Source organism: Trachurus japonicus, chromosome 9 (assembly GCF_045865225.1).
Source record: "Trachurus japonicus isolate A0001 chromosome 9, Traja_1.0".
NCBI classification, from domain to species: domain Eukaryota; kingdom Metazoa; phylum Chordata; class Actinopteri; order Carangiformes; family Carangidae; genus Trachurus; species Trachurus japonicus.
Window position 1 is genome coordinate 25,407,193 of NC_140915.1, and position 15,815 is coordinate 25,423,007.

The window sequence follows — 15,815 nt, forward strand, 5'->3', positions numbered from 1 at the left end:
ACTTCCGTGTAACTTCCTTTAATCGAAATATATTATACAAAGATTTATGAATTCCTTTATCAACTATATAAAATAAACTATATACTCATGCATTTCATCTCTGTGCCAAGTGCTATCCGCAGTATGCGTCAGTGGTTTGACACAACACGCACATTAGTGGTTTCCTAGCAACGGCAAAATATCGGTCAACAATATTTTCTACTGGTCGCCAACGCACGAGTCCACAGGTATGTAGCTTATTGCATTTTGAACACGGCTTCACCTAAGTGAAGATGAGCTAAAGTGACAGCCACTTATTGTGAAGCCTACAGATAACATGTAGAATGTCCAGGGTAATTCTCCCTTGATTAATTTATTCCTGAGTCCTGGTCACTTCTCTCAAGGATAGCTATTTAACGTTAGCTCACTAATGTCACATGTCATCTACCAATGTGGTGTCTTGAAGCCATAGTGCATTAAATACTCACATAACTTATTAAAAATAAAACACACACACACACACACACACACACACACACACACACATAAGTTACACGTACACATACTGCTTGAATATGCTTTCCCTGAGTGCATTTCTCATGTCAGTAGTTGAACTAATTGATTCAGGATATCTCCCATATCTCTAAACAGGCTTTGAGTTTGTGGCTTACAAAATATCTGTGACTAAAGAATTAAACAGAACACAGAGCAACTTTCCACTTTTAACCAAGGACCATCATAGAAAATAACTATACAAACAAAGTAACTAGCCTTTAGGTGTACAGCATTAATTTGGGTTTTGTTTTGTTGTGCTTTATTCTCTTCCTTTCATCCAGTATGTCTGCCATGGATGCAACATTGCTGGCAGAGACCCAGCCAGAAGATGCTGAAAAAAACCACAACCTCTCACTGAAAAAGCAGCTCTCCTTTGAGGCTCTGCACATCTCAAACATATTAGAAAACTGCATCAGGCAAATTGAGATTGCTGCAGCTCTGCCTGCTATCCTTCACCTAAATAGTGCCTCTAGTGCATGTTGTGTTGCGGAGTTGGAGGATTTGAGAGTAGCACTTGAAAAGCACCAAGTATTAGGTGAAAGACTGGAGATGCTAGAGGGTCAAAAGGCACAGGGAGAAGATGGAGAAATAAGGAAGAGGTCGATGGCTCAGCTTGAGAAGGATATTAAGGACTCTGTCAGAGACCTACTCAGGCTTTTCCGAGCGCATCCAGATGCCATTGATAGTTTTAGAGAGAGAGGCATGGAAGTAGGGGAGAGTGAATACAAACTCATAAGTGGGCTTAAGATGTTTCACAGCCATATGGTAGAAGAGTTGCTGACGGGTTTTGAAGAAGAGCTACAGCAGGTCCTGCGCAGACAAGCAACTCCATCCCTTGCACGCTATACAGAGCACATGGTTCGACAGGAGGAGGGCATAGCCGCAACCGCTAAGGAAGTGGATGCAAGGGTGAGGCACCACAATGGGTGTTGAAAAAGAAGACTTTACCAAATCCAGTCTGTTACATGTATAATTTGCTTAGATGCAGCAACAGTCACAGAAACATGTCATTTTAACAATATGCTCTACTGTTAACCCTTTCACTGTCTCACCTGTTGTTTCCTTCTCTTTTAATCACAGATTTCTCAGAAGAAAATTAAAATAGAAAAATTGCAGCACTCTCTGCACTCTCAAATGCAAAAGGCAGATATGTCACTAGCAGCCACCCAAAGCAAAGTAGATACCGACATATCAGAAAAACAGGCCAGTATGGCAAAGGAAACTGAACGACTGAACACTGAACTCAACGATTTGGTCCTTAAGAACAAAGCAGCAGAGAAAGAGATCCAAGAGGTAAATTTAGTTTCTGCAGTATTTTACAGTAAATATGTAATATCCAGTTGTTAGTAACATGTTTACTTTTGTTTTGTTTGTTTATTTTAATCAGTGTCATTTAATACTGTTTTTCTTCCTTGGCAGAAATGTGAAAAAGTGAAGACTGACACTGATTTCTTGCTCCAAAAGTTTGACATCGAAATACAAGAACTCCAGGTACACACTCAAACCCCACAAGGTGTCCAAAGACACTAGAAAAATAGGAAGTGTATTATACAATTAAGAAAAAAAGAAGTAAAATCTCAGATGCAGTAGTTCAAATTTTCTTAACACAAAGTCCATTTATCAGCACTTTGCAGAGCATTCAAGCGTAACTCTTAAATAAGCTGGTCTGATTTGCAATCCAGGTGTGATGCATACACACTTTTTGTAACATGTAAAATATTATTTACATAATTGAATGGATAAAGATTCTGATGGAATAAAAATGGGGTCTATCAGTGTTTCGTATCTAACTTCCTCTGTCCTCATCTCTCTTTTCTGTCCTTAACACTCTTTGTCACCATAACTAACACTATCACCACTCTCAGGACAACCTGGACCTAAATGAAAGTGAATATGAAAAAGAGGAAGAGGAATTTAAGAGGCTGGAGAAACCCTTTACCACCCTGGAGGAGGAGTGCCGCCAGATCCAGGAGAAGCGTCGACTGGCAGAGGAAAAGAGACAGAAGGAGATGAAGGAGCTGGAGTTGAAGACCAAAGCTGCTATTCTCGCTCAAGCCTGGTGGAGGGGCTATACTACTCGTAAGGCCTTGAAGAACAAAAGCAAAAACACAAAACCCAAAAAGGGCAAAGGCAAGAAGAAATAAACCACAGACATCACATTCATTTGTCACATTGTTGCTACACCAATACACACCTGTTCAAAATGACTATTTCTAATGTCAAAAATAAAGTCGTTCATGTTTTAAACTCATATATTCTGTTTGTGTGAACTACTACTATACAGTATATTTGGATATTGTGGTGCTGTTGAAGGCTGACTAACTGAGCAGCAGCAGCTACTGAAGCAACTTGATACTTGAAACCTGTTATGGGGGAACAATTAATAGCCTACATTTTTTATTCTCTTTTTTAGTAGGCTACACCTCAAAACTGTGTGACACACAATCTATGATATCAGATAAATAAGTTTTACTAACTACGAACCTGTGAAATACAGTCAAACAGCAGGGGTTTTCCATTCCACCTGACTCAGATTTACCCTCTCTCTCTACACAAGTCACTGTCACCTTTATTATTACAGGTAATATCAGGCCCCGGAAATCTGTTGATGATAATTTGACCAAATAAGTAAAATAAACACTGGGCTAAACTGATCGCACAGTTTTGGGGTGTACCACATCAAATTTCCTATTGAACTTTAAACTGAAACAAACAGGGGTGAAGTCATTTGGTAGTTGCTGTTTTCTTTAATGCCCACAGGGTGACAGTGTTGGCTTTAGATTACAGTACATTACATTCATTAGGGCAACATAACGTTACTTAATAATGACGACAGAAAAACAGTGTTCTTCCAGTTTCAAACCAGTCATCTCAAAATGTATAGATACCACTACTTCACTATTACCATGAGTGTGATGTCAGTCACTCAGACTGAACCATCCCAATATATAAATACTTCCCAAGTTACTAGTTTAAACTAAATTTTATGGATCTGTGAAATAAACCTGAAAGTCTGTGCATGTGAAAACAATTTTAGTGGTCAAGAGATTTGTATTTATTGAAAAGGAACTTTTCTCACACAGTGAGAGAGAAGAAATGCTCAGATGTCTGTGTAGCCTATACTGTAGATACAGAGAAAACTGTAGAATTTTCCTGTGGGTGACATTGACAAGTACAAGACACAACTTTTACTGTTTTCTGTTTTCCAGTACACAGATGTTGAAAAAAACATTTCTTCTTTTACATGAACATTGGACTACTGCTGTGTGAAAACTATAGGGGATTTCAAACTTGAATACAACCAAGCAAAGTTTCTAAATTCTGAATTTTAAAAAAAGGATGTCTCAGACACATAGATCTTTATTACAACAAATCTTAATTTGAGGCATATATCCACTTTTAGAACAAAAAAACACCTTGCCATCTTTCTTTGACACTGACAGAATAAATATACAGTAATTGTACATAAAGAAGATCCACAGAGGAATCCTTGTCAACAGATTCTTTGTCTTCAAATTTAAAGTTCAGTTATCTCACAGAGCGACAACGTTTTATCAACTATTCAATCCTAGTTGAGTAAATCCTGTTTTACTAAAGCAGCATATGAAATTGAAATGTCATCGTTTTTTGGAGCGAGTTCCGACACGCTTGGTGTTCCTGTCAAAATTAAATTCAATGCCTAGTGTCTCTGTGGAAACCTGATGTTTTTTCACTGCATCTGAATAGTCGTCGATGAAAGTTATGATCTGAGAGGGAGAAAATGGGAAACAGAGTGTTGTGATGACCATTTTCTGTTTCAATGGATGTTTGTCACCAAATCACCATTGCTGCTCTGTCGGGGAACATACCTTGTCCAGGTGTTGTTCTGTGTCATTCATCCAAACATCCTCTTCTTCGTCTAATCCGTGACATATCATTTGATAGAGGTTGAAGGTTGCGATCTTAATCTGTCCCAGCTCAAGAGTTTTCTGCGCAGCTGTTTCCTGAATGTGGTTCCATTGCCTTTCCTGTATGAAGACAGGGACATAGTAGTTCAACATTTGATTCTTTATGTTCTAACATTGAACTATGAGTTGGGATTTGTGTGGTACCAAGAGTAGAGCTTCAGCACGGGTGTCGTCCAGCTCGGTCTTGAGCCGGGCCAGTTCATTGTTTCTTTGCATCTGCAGCAATTGATGCTGGTTTTTCACTGCCCCGATTTCTTTTCTCATCAGGTCAACCTGCTCTTGTGCCCGTCGCTCTCTCTCAACCAGCTGTTCTTTACAGTGGATAAGACTCTTCATATACTCCATGGTTGCATCCACATCTTTGAACTGCAACAACAACACCAAGAGTTTCCATAATGTGAGTTAGGCAGCGTCATCTGAAACTGGACCGCTCCTAATGAAATCACACAAATGATACTATTCTAAAATAAAACGCTAATTTGTAGGTTACTGTGTCAGTCATCACCAAAAGACAAGGTTAATCAAAATCACAACCATGACTAAATCACCAGAGGTCGAAATGAGCTTTAGGCCCTTCGTGGAATTTTTCACTTCGGCCTTCATTATATTGAAGCGACTGTGTGAGGAAAGCCATTGTGCATTTCATTCCTTCAGAGCAACAAGAGAGTTATTTGTGATAGTTTAGGAACTAGGCTTACAGCTTTCCTTCCTTTGGTAGGAGATGACATGTTAGGTGGTCCTAGGGGTTTTTTTTGGTTTTTTTTAAAAGGCTTATGATTTAGTTACATGTTCCCCTGCCAAAATATCCCCACAGCAGCCTATATACGGTACCTGAGTAAATTTCTGCATTTGCCCTATCATGTCCTTGTACAGGATGTGACTCTGAACTTCAAGCTTTAGCTGCCAGTTCCTTTCTGTCAGCTCAATCTTCTCCTTCTTCAGCCTCTCCAGCTCCGCTTTTTTTTCAGCTGCCTCTTTACGCTCCCTCTCTGCTCTCAGAACCACTTGCTCAGCGTCTTCATCCTATACACAGAAGTAGACAGAGAGAGGGGTTATAGTTAGTTAGCAGGCTGCTGTCCTCCAGCTCTAGTCATGAAACTGCAGCCCAATATCTACAGACTAATACATCAGGAGTCTTGTGTGAAATAAGGTATCCTACCGTACCTTCAGAAACATATCGAAGCTCATATGTAGCTCCTTCATTTTCACATGGTCCTTGTGCAACTCATCTAGCTTCTGGTGCAAACTCTGCAACTTCTGCACAAAAAACACACACACTCATAGGTCAAATACAAGCTAATTCTCAACTGGATTTTTTTGTTTTCTATTAAAGATGTTTTCTTTCCACATCTGATCACCAAAGGGAAGATGATGGCATTTTAACTTGATCTAATTTTATTAATTGCCTTTTTATTTTATTTTTTAATAATAGCCTAATAAAAAAAAAACCTCTCTGTTAAAATCGGTAGGACAGAGTAGGTAGGGCCTCAGACAGAGTAGGGCCAGCCTTTCAACCAATCAGGAACCCCCAGACCAGAATATATTTGACAGACACACAGAGAAACACTGTCGCTCCCAACACCCAGACCGTTCCTTACTAGCTAAATGGGAAAACACAATTTTATTTTATTTTATGTTTTTAATAAATAAATTGTTGTAAATTTGTAATAAATTGTTATTGATAGCCTATTGCTATTCCATACAATGTTTTGAAAGAATTTGACATATTTTAGCTTAAGCTAAAATCATGCCGGTCGGTTTGCTTGCCTGGTGTGAGTTTAAAAACCAGGTCCTGTCGCACCTGTTTGCGCTCCTCTATGGCGGCTGTGAGTTCCTCCTCCTCCCGGCGTTTCTTCTGTATATCAAAGAAGACGGAGAGCTTGTTGTGTTTTCCAGCCACCGAGCCACCGGCTCCCTCCAGCTGCTGCTGCCTGCTCACACAACAACAACCACGGGACAAAGTTGCTGACAGTGGTCGCTCCGAGAGCCACTGTGGCTCCACACACACACACATAACGTTACATTCACACAGTCCAACAACTCACCCGGAGAAGTCACGCAGAGGTTTGGACAGACTCATGGCTCCTTGGCTCAAAGACTCTCGATACATAGGACACACTGGTTGAGGTTTGAGCTCTCCCTCCGGTCAATCTGCTCTTTGGTTGAAGTTTGTTGTGAAAGTTTTTTCTGTGAGCGTGCGCCCCCAGCAGCGTTCCACCACCATTTGTTTCCATGGCAACACAAATCGGGGAACATTTAAAGGCACAATGTAACGTTTTAGTAATAACAAAAAAATGTGAGTCAGTCCCCACACAACAAGTGCAAAGAGTTCAGAAAATGAATGTAACTTGAAATTTCAAAACACATTCTTTATATCACTTTGATTTGTAGGTCACAACACATTTCATTTATTTATTAGCCCATGTTCAAATGTGTTTTTCAGATATTTTTATGATAGGCCTATGCAAAAGGCCTAGGCCTACTCAGCTCTTGGTTTATATTTTCCCCACAAAAACGTTAAGATAACTAAATTCCCCCTTTGGTCAATTCAGAGTCTATGAATATGCAAATATGCGAATGTTGTTTCAATAACAGCTTGTTCCTGGTTGCTGAGACTGTTGCTCCGCACTCCCACACCTCTGAACTTACACCTGACCTAACACTTGATGAGAAATCAAATATATTTTTACTCAATTTTACTTATATAGACTTTTTCTCTTTAATTTATTTTATTACAAGCTATAGCGCTGAGACTTGAGTAGCCTACTGCATTTGTTCCTCATGTTTCATGGTGTGAATAACAATTAAAAATCTATCAATTTATCTAGCCTATAAAAGATACAAGGTGTGTCTCCAACTTAATGTGAGCACAAATAATTTCTCTTTTCAGCAGAAAGCATTTCATCATTGAAAAAAACCTGTCTAATATTGTTTAATATTATTGTAAAGTGATCATCCTTGGGGTTTTGGATTCTCCATTTTCTTGTGATGTAGCCTATTCTTGTTTTTATCAAGAAAAATAATCAGCAAATCAATTGCTGAGCATCATTGAATAGTATCAATAGGCTATACCACCAGTAATTAACTACAGTGAATGAAGACCAAACAGGCACTAGCATAGGCCTGTGGGTTTTTTCTTTTTTTTTGGGGGGGGGTGCTTAATCTAATTTTCATTACTACTTGTGATTTGATCTGAGTCCTTTTATACTGAGTATCTTACCATCTACATCAATACATCTACACTGTCTATAGGCTAATGATGCTACCACTACTTCAGGCGATGTCAAAATCAGTAGCAATTTATGAGCTTGACTGCTGGGTATCTCTGCTCCTTTATTACAAGCTTCATTTGAGTGTTTTCTACATTGTCCCACAGTATTTTATTTGTCTGTGGGGATGAGTGTCATTGTAGATTATCTGTGGCCTCTCCTTAGCCTCTCCTCATCTCATGTGTGAAGAAAATACACATGCAGTTTTCAACTATGATCAACCCCCAAAATCTCAAAACACAAAAACTACTCAGAGAAACATGGCTCTGCCTGCAGGGGGCTTTTATCTTTCAGACATTTGATTGACAAGTGTTACCACAGGGAGATGTGTGATTTTTCCACTTTAAGCACAAAATTCACACTTTGAATCACACCTCTGGCCTGCTGGCTCTTTGACAACACTGGACAGTGCATGGTTACACACCGTGCTCCTCACCATACATAAGACTGACAGACACAGGCACACATGATGACACTTTGCAGTAAACATGTCATAAACCGGATCAGTTGTGTGAGATTGTTCAGGCCAGGTTGGATCAAAATATGTAGGCCTAATTTATGAGAAGATTCACTTGAGTCTGACAAGTTGTTTACATTCTGAAACATGTTTGGAAATAAAACCCCACTGAGCGGTCACTGGGTCATACTGTCTAACAAAAACATCAGCATATTTTACTGTTATTATGAGATGGGCCACTGGAAATGTGGGAGGAGGGATGATTTCATAGGCTAGGCCAAAAAAAAGTCCCTGAAGACAACGGATCTTCTAAACTGAGGATTAAAGCTCATTCTTGACACTGGAAACAGAAGCTGACCTCAGTGAGATAGCCTACAAAGCATAGAGCAGCTACTGATTCCTCATTTTGGGTCAACAGCTAAAGTTGAACCTCAGCTCTTGAGCCAGTTTGGATGAGAGGTTTTGTTTGGTGCAGTATGAAGACCCTGAGATCTGAGTGACAGTTACTGAACAGCTACTAGAACAAACTTTGTGGTGGTGGGACTGTTTACTCCATCGATCTTAAAAGGGTTCATGAAAACAGTCTCAGTCTCATCCACCTACAAATATCATCATGTAAGCACTCCAGCAGGACATTCATGACTTTGTTCACACCTCGAATATCCCCATTGACTTCTTTGACACTTCATGTTGACACCAGGAGCACAGGGCCACATGGAGACAAAGGCAGGGGGCATTAGTGCACTTAATGGAAATACTGTGTCCTGTTATTTTTGAATAACAATTACCAGGTGTGGCAAAGATGGTGATGCTGACAGAGACAGTAGCAGAACCGGATAAATGCATCTGATGTAAATGTGTGTCATGCACGAATGCCTGCGTGCATGCGCGTGCACACACAAACACACACACGTACACACGCAGAAACGCACGCACACAAAATGAGCAGGGAGAGATGACCAAAAGGCAATGAAGGGGAAAAACAACAACACAGATAGCTGCAGGCAGAGATGCTGCTGTATCTATTTTTGATGAATGAGTGAATGAATGGCTTGCTGCACACACACACGCACACACTCACAGTACTTTATTAATACTAATGGAATGATGCTATTATAATAAAAGCGTGTTGTGTCAGGTGATGGGTACAGTGTGAGGTTGTGGATATGGATGCATCACACCCATGTAAACACCAGCAGAGCTTTTAACAGCTAAAGAGGGCAGGGAGAAGAAGATAGGTCAGGCTCTGTATCGGCAGATTCAAAGCCCATTAAGACAATAAGACTTACCGGTTGCACTGTTTATCTTTATTAACCTTAATGTTACTAATTTTCCCCTGAAATGTCCCATAAGTTCCACATACTATATTAGCGCATAACAAAAATCTAATGAATGGCATCAAATGTAAAGATAATATTGTCTCTCTGCATCATTTACTGCACACAATATTTTGAGTGTTTATAATTGGATCTTGGATTGTACTTAAATCAAAGGTTTGCTGGTTTGAACAGAGCTTGTCTGTACAGCACACAAGGATGCAGTTATAGACTAACCCTCAAACATGGTGGTGCTGAAGCTAAATATTGACATTCATCAACTGAAAGGATAAAAGGATAATATACAGCAGGAAGTAGGAACACAGGGAGGACCTGGGCTCATAAAGCACATCTGAAAACACTGGGCAATCCCTCTGTTATTTTTAAAAGTTATACACTGCAGGCATAACATTATGACCATTGACAGGTACGTGAATAACACATCATCATGGCACCTGTTAGTGGGTGGGTTATATTAGGCAGCAAGTGACAGTTTTGTCCTCAAAGTTGATTTGGTAGAAGCAGGAAAAATGGACAAGATAAGGATTTGAGCCAGTTTGACAAGGGCCAAACTGTGATTGGCTAGACAACTGGGTCAGAGCATCTGAAAAACTGCAACTCTTGTGCGCTGAACCGGCGACGGTGTCATGGGTCAGGGCCAAGGCTCATTGATACATGTGGGGAGTGAAGGCTGTGTGGTCTAATCCAACAGAACCAGCTCAAAACAGTGCAAAGTTCATGCTGGTTCTGATAGAAATGTGACAGAATGAGACAGTGCATGGCAGTTTCTTGGGTATTTGGCAGCAAAAACACAATATTAGTCAGGTGGTCATAGTGTTATGCCTGATTGGTGTATAACATTACATGGTCGCATAACAAGACATAAAATATGTTTATTGTGTAAATAAACGCAAGCAAGTTGTTGTAAGTGCAACACCCATGTCCTCCTTGACATTTTTACTGCACAAAAACCCCCAACAACAGGGTGGCGTTTCGCTCAGTTGGTAGAGCACCCGCCCCGACCTAATAACTTTATGATATCTTTTGATCTCATGCATGGAAAATGTGAAAAACTTTTTACTGAACACGTAAAGTTGATGTGTTGTTTAGCCATGGTTTTAAGATGTCTTGATCAAGTCCTGTGGTCTTATGTGTCTTTTTTGGACGGACAGGATGATGTGATGTTTAATTTCTATATCTCTGTGCAGGTTTTTGACTGATGCGTCTCCATCTGCTGATGAATTGATCAGTGAGCTGCCTCATGATGCTTTGCTTGACTCTCAAGTCCCTTTTTGTACCGACGTTGGCCCCCTCTCTGCATATTCTGCTTATATGTGCTGCCGCTCCTAACTTATCCTGTTTCTTTTTTGGCACTTTTCTCAGATGACTGTCTTTATACAGCTTTAATTTGCTTGGAAAAATCGTACACAATGTTGCACACTATTATTGCTCTAATTGTCATGTTTCTTTTAACATAAAATAGGAATAAAAATGCATAACTGAATACTTATAACCAGTAAAAGACCTTCACTGTAGCTTTCACACACACACACACACACACACACACACACACACACACACGCACGGTGACACAGTTGAGTGGACAGGTAACAAACATTTAGACCATCCATAATTAAAGGTCAACAGTGTGGTGCAAACAGATATTGAGAGGAAGTCTGTGTTTATGCTAATGCCTTGTCAGACAGAGAGGCCAGTGACTCTCTGACACCATCTATTAATAATGAGACAAGATTACAGAAGTGCACTGGGTATGAACCAAACAATGCTGCTTCTGGCAAACAGTGGGACCTGACAGCGGGCTGACTGAGTGCTATGAAATCGGTTTGCGTGTGTGTGCAGTGTTTGGAGGGAGTGGAGAGTATGAATGGATTTGTTTGTTTATTGATGTTTGTGTTTGTCTCACAGCAGTGGTCTTGTCTGGCCTGTTTGCAAACACGCTTGTACACAAGTGGTGACAAGCCACAAACAGGAGGACACGAGCGACCGAGATGCAGGGAGAGAGGAAAGCCTGTGTGGCGGTGCCGAGGCACATGAGACTTCCGCTGGCTCTCAAAACATAGTCTACTGTTTAGGGTCCCTGAAAAAACATGTGTTCCATTTGATTGTATTTATAAGATTTACCTGGGTCATGACTAAAAAGATCACAAAAACAATTTAGACATGATGTGGTATTACTTCTGAATCAGCACTTGCCATTTTCCTTGTACTAGTAGGCTACTACTTTTTCTGTACTACTTTTTTCCCTTTCTTTTTACCTCTTTAGGCCACTAAAAACCTTCAAATGAAAGAGTCAGGGATGTTCTGTTTGCTTCCTAGCGTCACTACCCTTGTCAGTTTCAAAGGTTGGTGGTTTTTTATGACTCATGTAGTTTTTTTTTAGTTTTTTTAAAAACATTTTTTATTTCTTTTTTTGATTGTGAATGAATTTTTCATTTGTGTGTGTGTGTGTTTTGTATGCTGTATTTGGCTGGTTGTCTCAGATCTGAAGAAGACAACCATGTGTAACTGCATAAAATGTACATCTCTGAAAAGCTGTAACAGCTCTATGATTTTAGATGATCACCAACCAAAGGGCCGGAGACCACAGAAATAAGTCAAATCTATATTCCAGAGTCATGACGATGTTGGCCTGCTGGTCAGTCCGCCATGGTCCAGATCAACTGAAACATTCATGTTCTCCTAAGGATAAATTATAGCAGCTTAGTTTAAAATATCAAGCTGTCAATACAGTAGTGATTTACATTTCCATCAGTCCCAGCAATTGATTGTTTTTATTGCTAAACAGCCAAACTTAGCATGCAACATGTTAGCTTTCTGTCATTGGCATGTGGCTAAGCACAGCACAGGGTAAACAGGGCAGTAGCCGGGACTCTTAGCCTTGTTCCTGAGTAATTGAATCTGATGATCCTAACTGCTTCCAGTATTGAATCTATAGGCTATTCCACAACTTAAAGTAGCTGATATCTGTGGCCACTTGGGGGCAGCAGAAACAAGTGAAAACAATATTGATATTTCATCACTTTGGTTTGGTGAACTTTTAGACAACATGTGCATGTTTACACATCCAGTAGTTGCAAAGCACCAGCAGTCAGTCTGTTGTTTGTGATCATTGATTTCTTTTTTTCTCTCTTTTTTTTATTGAACTGAAAACATGCTGCATGGTGGAGCATGGTGGATGATCAAAAGTGTAATGGTGTGAACCAAACAGCTGAGCTATGGGTAGAGTAACTAAATAGTCTATAACCCTGAAGGAAGCAGTTGATAATTATCTGTATGTTCATTTCTACCTCATTGTCATTTGATGCATTATTAATGAAAAATATACTAAAGCAAACTAGTATTAAGTGTTTTCCCACCAGAGTCTAATTCCTGACACTGAGGTAGTTTTTATTTTATTTTATTTATGATCTATTAAAATCTTAATAACTGGATAATGTTGATAATGTTTTTTTTCTTTTCTTTTTTTTCTCTTATCTTGGCTGTGGTCCCAGCCCGGGCACATGCACAACACTGACCTAACAGCGTGTCCTTTATTCAAAACTAGAAACCAGTGAGGGGCTGCAGTCGGTCTGTACAGTGAGCAAACTAGCAGAGCTGCAAAGTGAAGTCCTGCTGGTAGTGATATCATTATGCTGTGTGCCCTGTCTGGACAGGGGGACCAGAGTGAGGTCAGGGGGGTACGGGGTGTAATCTCTTCATTGAATAGGTTTGTGCGTGTGTGTGTGTGTGTGTGTCCTTCTGCCCTGCTGGTTGTGTGTCTTTGTTTCCAAGAGAGCATATGTGTGCATCCATATTTGTGTGTGTGTGTGTGTGTGTGTGTGTGTGTGTGTGTGTGTGTGTGTGTGTGTGTGTGTGTGTGTGTGTGTGTGTGTGTGTGTGTGTGTGGAGGATTAGCGTGCCTCTCCAGTCCTCTGGCCGTAATCAGACGGGACACTGGCTCCATGACGGTCCACAACCCCCACCACCACCCACTGTGGGAGGGCCTCTATCCCCTCCACCCTGTCATGTGTATTTGGCTGCCGGTCTTGGGACCTTTGCAGTATGTTAGGAGTTAAAACAATTATTCTTGCTCACATCACTGTGTGCTTTCTTTAAATAAAAAGTGGCTTCCAAAGGAGAGAGTGATGGGAAATCAGGGAGACAACAATCTTCATGTGATATTCTTCTAACATGATCTTTGCATGTTTCTTTCGTTCACTGGGATGGTTGTTCATCAAAGCTAATATTGTTATTCAATTGTTCTAAAAGTGAGAGTCCAAGCAAGAGAGGGAACGATGAGGCCGTTCTTTCAGGGTGACGGTTTGAGGGTCGTCAGATAAACAACCATCACTGATCAAGTTAGTCTGAGCCCTCTGACCCTGGACTGGCCTGTCTGCTGTTAGTTTGACCCTTAACCTCTCCTTTTGTCTTTCAGACGCAACATGCAGGACAACCAACCACCCACCCACCCACACACACACGCACACTTGGCCTCTTATCCTTGACAGCTCTTATGCTCATATTAAGATCTACTTCAGTGATTTCAGGGCTGTTTCAGCAATAAACTCTCATTTAGGAGGAAATTAGCTCGGGCCTGAGTCCTGTTACTAAACTGTGCTTAACAGCATCAGACCATTCTTCTGGCTTTTAAATAACAACAAGGATGGATAGTACCATTCAAATAAACCTCCACCATCCTACTTTGTTGCTCCATATGTAATGGCCAAGCATCCATTGTTTTCCATAATTGCGCTGCCATTGTGCTGTCCTTTTAGTGCCATACTGTGCTTACTGATTCTAATTACAGATACTTATGGTTTAGTGTGTAAAGATATGCTGAAAAATGGTTTTTAAACATGCATCAACTTATTTTTCAGTGGTGTCCTCTCAGCTTTTCTACTGCATTTGGTCTGATGAGGCTCTAAAAACAGCAAACACTTGTAATCCGCTGAAGACAGAACAAAATATCCCATAGACTCAAACAGATGCAATTTTAATATTCATTTCCATAAAAGAAAATTATATAGATTCGAGCTTGCTCTATTCAAAGCGGCATGTCAGTGTAATTGCTGTTCTACTAGTAGCAAACTAGTCAGTAAGGAGCTGTCTCTCTTTACTGCCATAGAGACGAAGCACCATCAGACCTATAGAGAGGAACCATAATCAACTTTACCAATTACACTCCATCTCAGACCACTTATTCCACACAAAATGGTCTCACTAATGCCAGACATCACACAAGTGCCTCTCAGAGTTCTGCAAGGGACTCCAAATACACATTTATATGTTCAAACCAATACTTCAGTCTGTAATGAAATAAGCTTTAAATAAGTCTTTTTTTCTTCTTCTTTAAAAAAAAAAAAAAAGCTTGTTTGGCAAGAGAAATTGCTCTGCATAGCAGCGCAGTAGCTTCAGCAGACAAAACAGCAGAAGCATAAGCCGTCTTCAGCAGCACTCCTGGTTTAGCTAAACAAAAATGTAGGTCTGCAGGCCAAATTGAGTGACATTTAAAAATGTCAGTCTTTCTTTTTTTAACATGTGGTGCCTCGGCTGCACACGCACACACACACACACGTCATGTCGTCTGTGCTCTGTGCCTGCTAGAAACGATCACGGATTAGTAATTTTGGATGAGAAAAGGAGAAAATGCAGAGGGCAGCCAGAGGGGTTAGGACTGTGTGTGTATGTTGGGGTGACGGGCGAGAGGAGAGGGGGGGTGTCAGGGAGATAACGATAAGCACCACTTAGGCTCTTTGATCACAGAGGTTCATCAATCTACTGTCCCACCAGTATGTCTGAGAAAGTCCTCTATAGATGGATTAGACACACACCCACACACGCACAAATGCAGGCTGTGTTTAATATTACTTACCACTTTACCCAAAGCTTTATTCTCCCAGCTAACTCCCAGCCATACAGAGGTCATCAAAGAGCCCTGTTACTGTACAAGCAAGCATGAAGCAATGCGATCCATCTTTTGAGCTGAAGGCCCCTGAGATCTCGTTCTTTCTCCCACCTCCTCTCCCCCCTTCTCCTCGTCCTGCCCGGGGTTTGACTGGAGACGAAGGGTTAAGGAGGAACAGACCCTCTGAAGAGCTGCCTGCTTAACCTCCGACCTCATGGTGTATGAGAGAGAGAGAAAGGAAGAAAGAGAAAAAGAAGAGAGAGGAGACCTGACAACTTCTGACACACACAGAGCTGTGTAATTAAATGTAAATACACCGGGTTTGAAGTTTAATGATTTAACAACCTTTGCAAATAAATCTTCCAGCGCTAGCGTCCATCTGTTCTT

General features: G+C 40.6%; 2 protein-coding genes across 2 annotated transcripts; one reads left to right on the forward strand and one right to left on the reverse strand.

Annotated features, from left to right (window-relative positions):
- The first annotated feature begins 145 nt into the window (after positions 1-145).
- On the forward strand, positions 146-2,695 carry drc10 (dynein regulatory complex subunit 10). Its single transcript, XM_085786933.1, has 5 exons — positions 146-227; positions 816-1,443; positions 1,615-1,827; positions 1,954-2,025; positions 2,400-2,695. Exons 2-5 carry the CDS (start codon positions 817-819, stop codon positions 2,676-2,678), a joined length of 1,191 nt encoding a protein of 396 aa, XP_085643059.1. The 5' UTR covers positions 146-227; position 816; the 3' UTR covers positions 2,679-2,695.
- Positions 2,696-3,865: 1,170 nt separating this feature from the next.
- cfap73 (cilia and flagella associated protein 73) lies at positions 3,866-6,705 on the reverse strand. The gene is made up of 7 exons (XM_085788179.1): positions 6,527-6,705; positions 6,283-6,415; positions 5,646-5,738; positions 5,313-5,504; positions 4,626-4,847; positions 4,383-4,541; positions 3,866-4,280 (listed from the first exon to the last, which is right to left on the reverse strand). The coding sequence occupies exons 1-7, from the start codon at positions 6,589-6,591 to the stop codon at positions 4,152-4,154; spliced, it is 993 nt and encodes a 330-aa protein (XP_085644305.1). The 5' UTR covers positions 6,592-6,705; the 3' UTR covers positions 3,866-4,151.
- Between the last annotated feature and the right edge of the window lie 9,110 nt (positions 6,706-15,815).

Coding starts and splice junctions, on each gene's coding strand:
- drc10 (XM_085786933.1), top strand. CDS start 817: ATGTCTGCCATGGATGCAACATTGCTGGCAGAGACCCAGCCAGAAGAT. Junction 1,444..1,614: donor CTAAGGAAGTGGATGCAAGG/GTGAGGCACCAC, acceptor TTTTAATCACAG/ATTTCTCAGAAGAAAATTAA. Junction 1,828..1,953: donor CAGAGAAAGAGATCCAAGAG/GTAAATTTAGTT, acceptor CTTCCTTGGCAG/AAATGTGAAAAAGTGAAGAC.
- cfap73 (XM_085788179.1), bottom strand. CDS start 6,591: ATGTATCGAGAGTCTTTGAGCCAAGGAGCCATGAGTCTGTCCAAACCT. Junction 6,416..6,526: donor CCTCTGCGTGACTTCTCCGG/GTGAGTTGTTGG, acceptor TTGTTGTGTGAG/CAGGCAGCAGCAGCTGGAGG. Junction 4,848..5,312: donor AAATGCAGAAATTTACTCAG/GTACCGTATATA, acceptor TTGTTGTTGCAG/TTCAAAGATGTGGATGCAAC.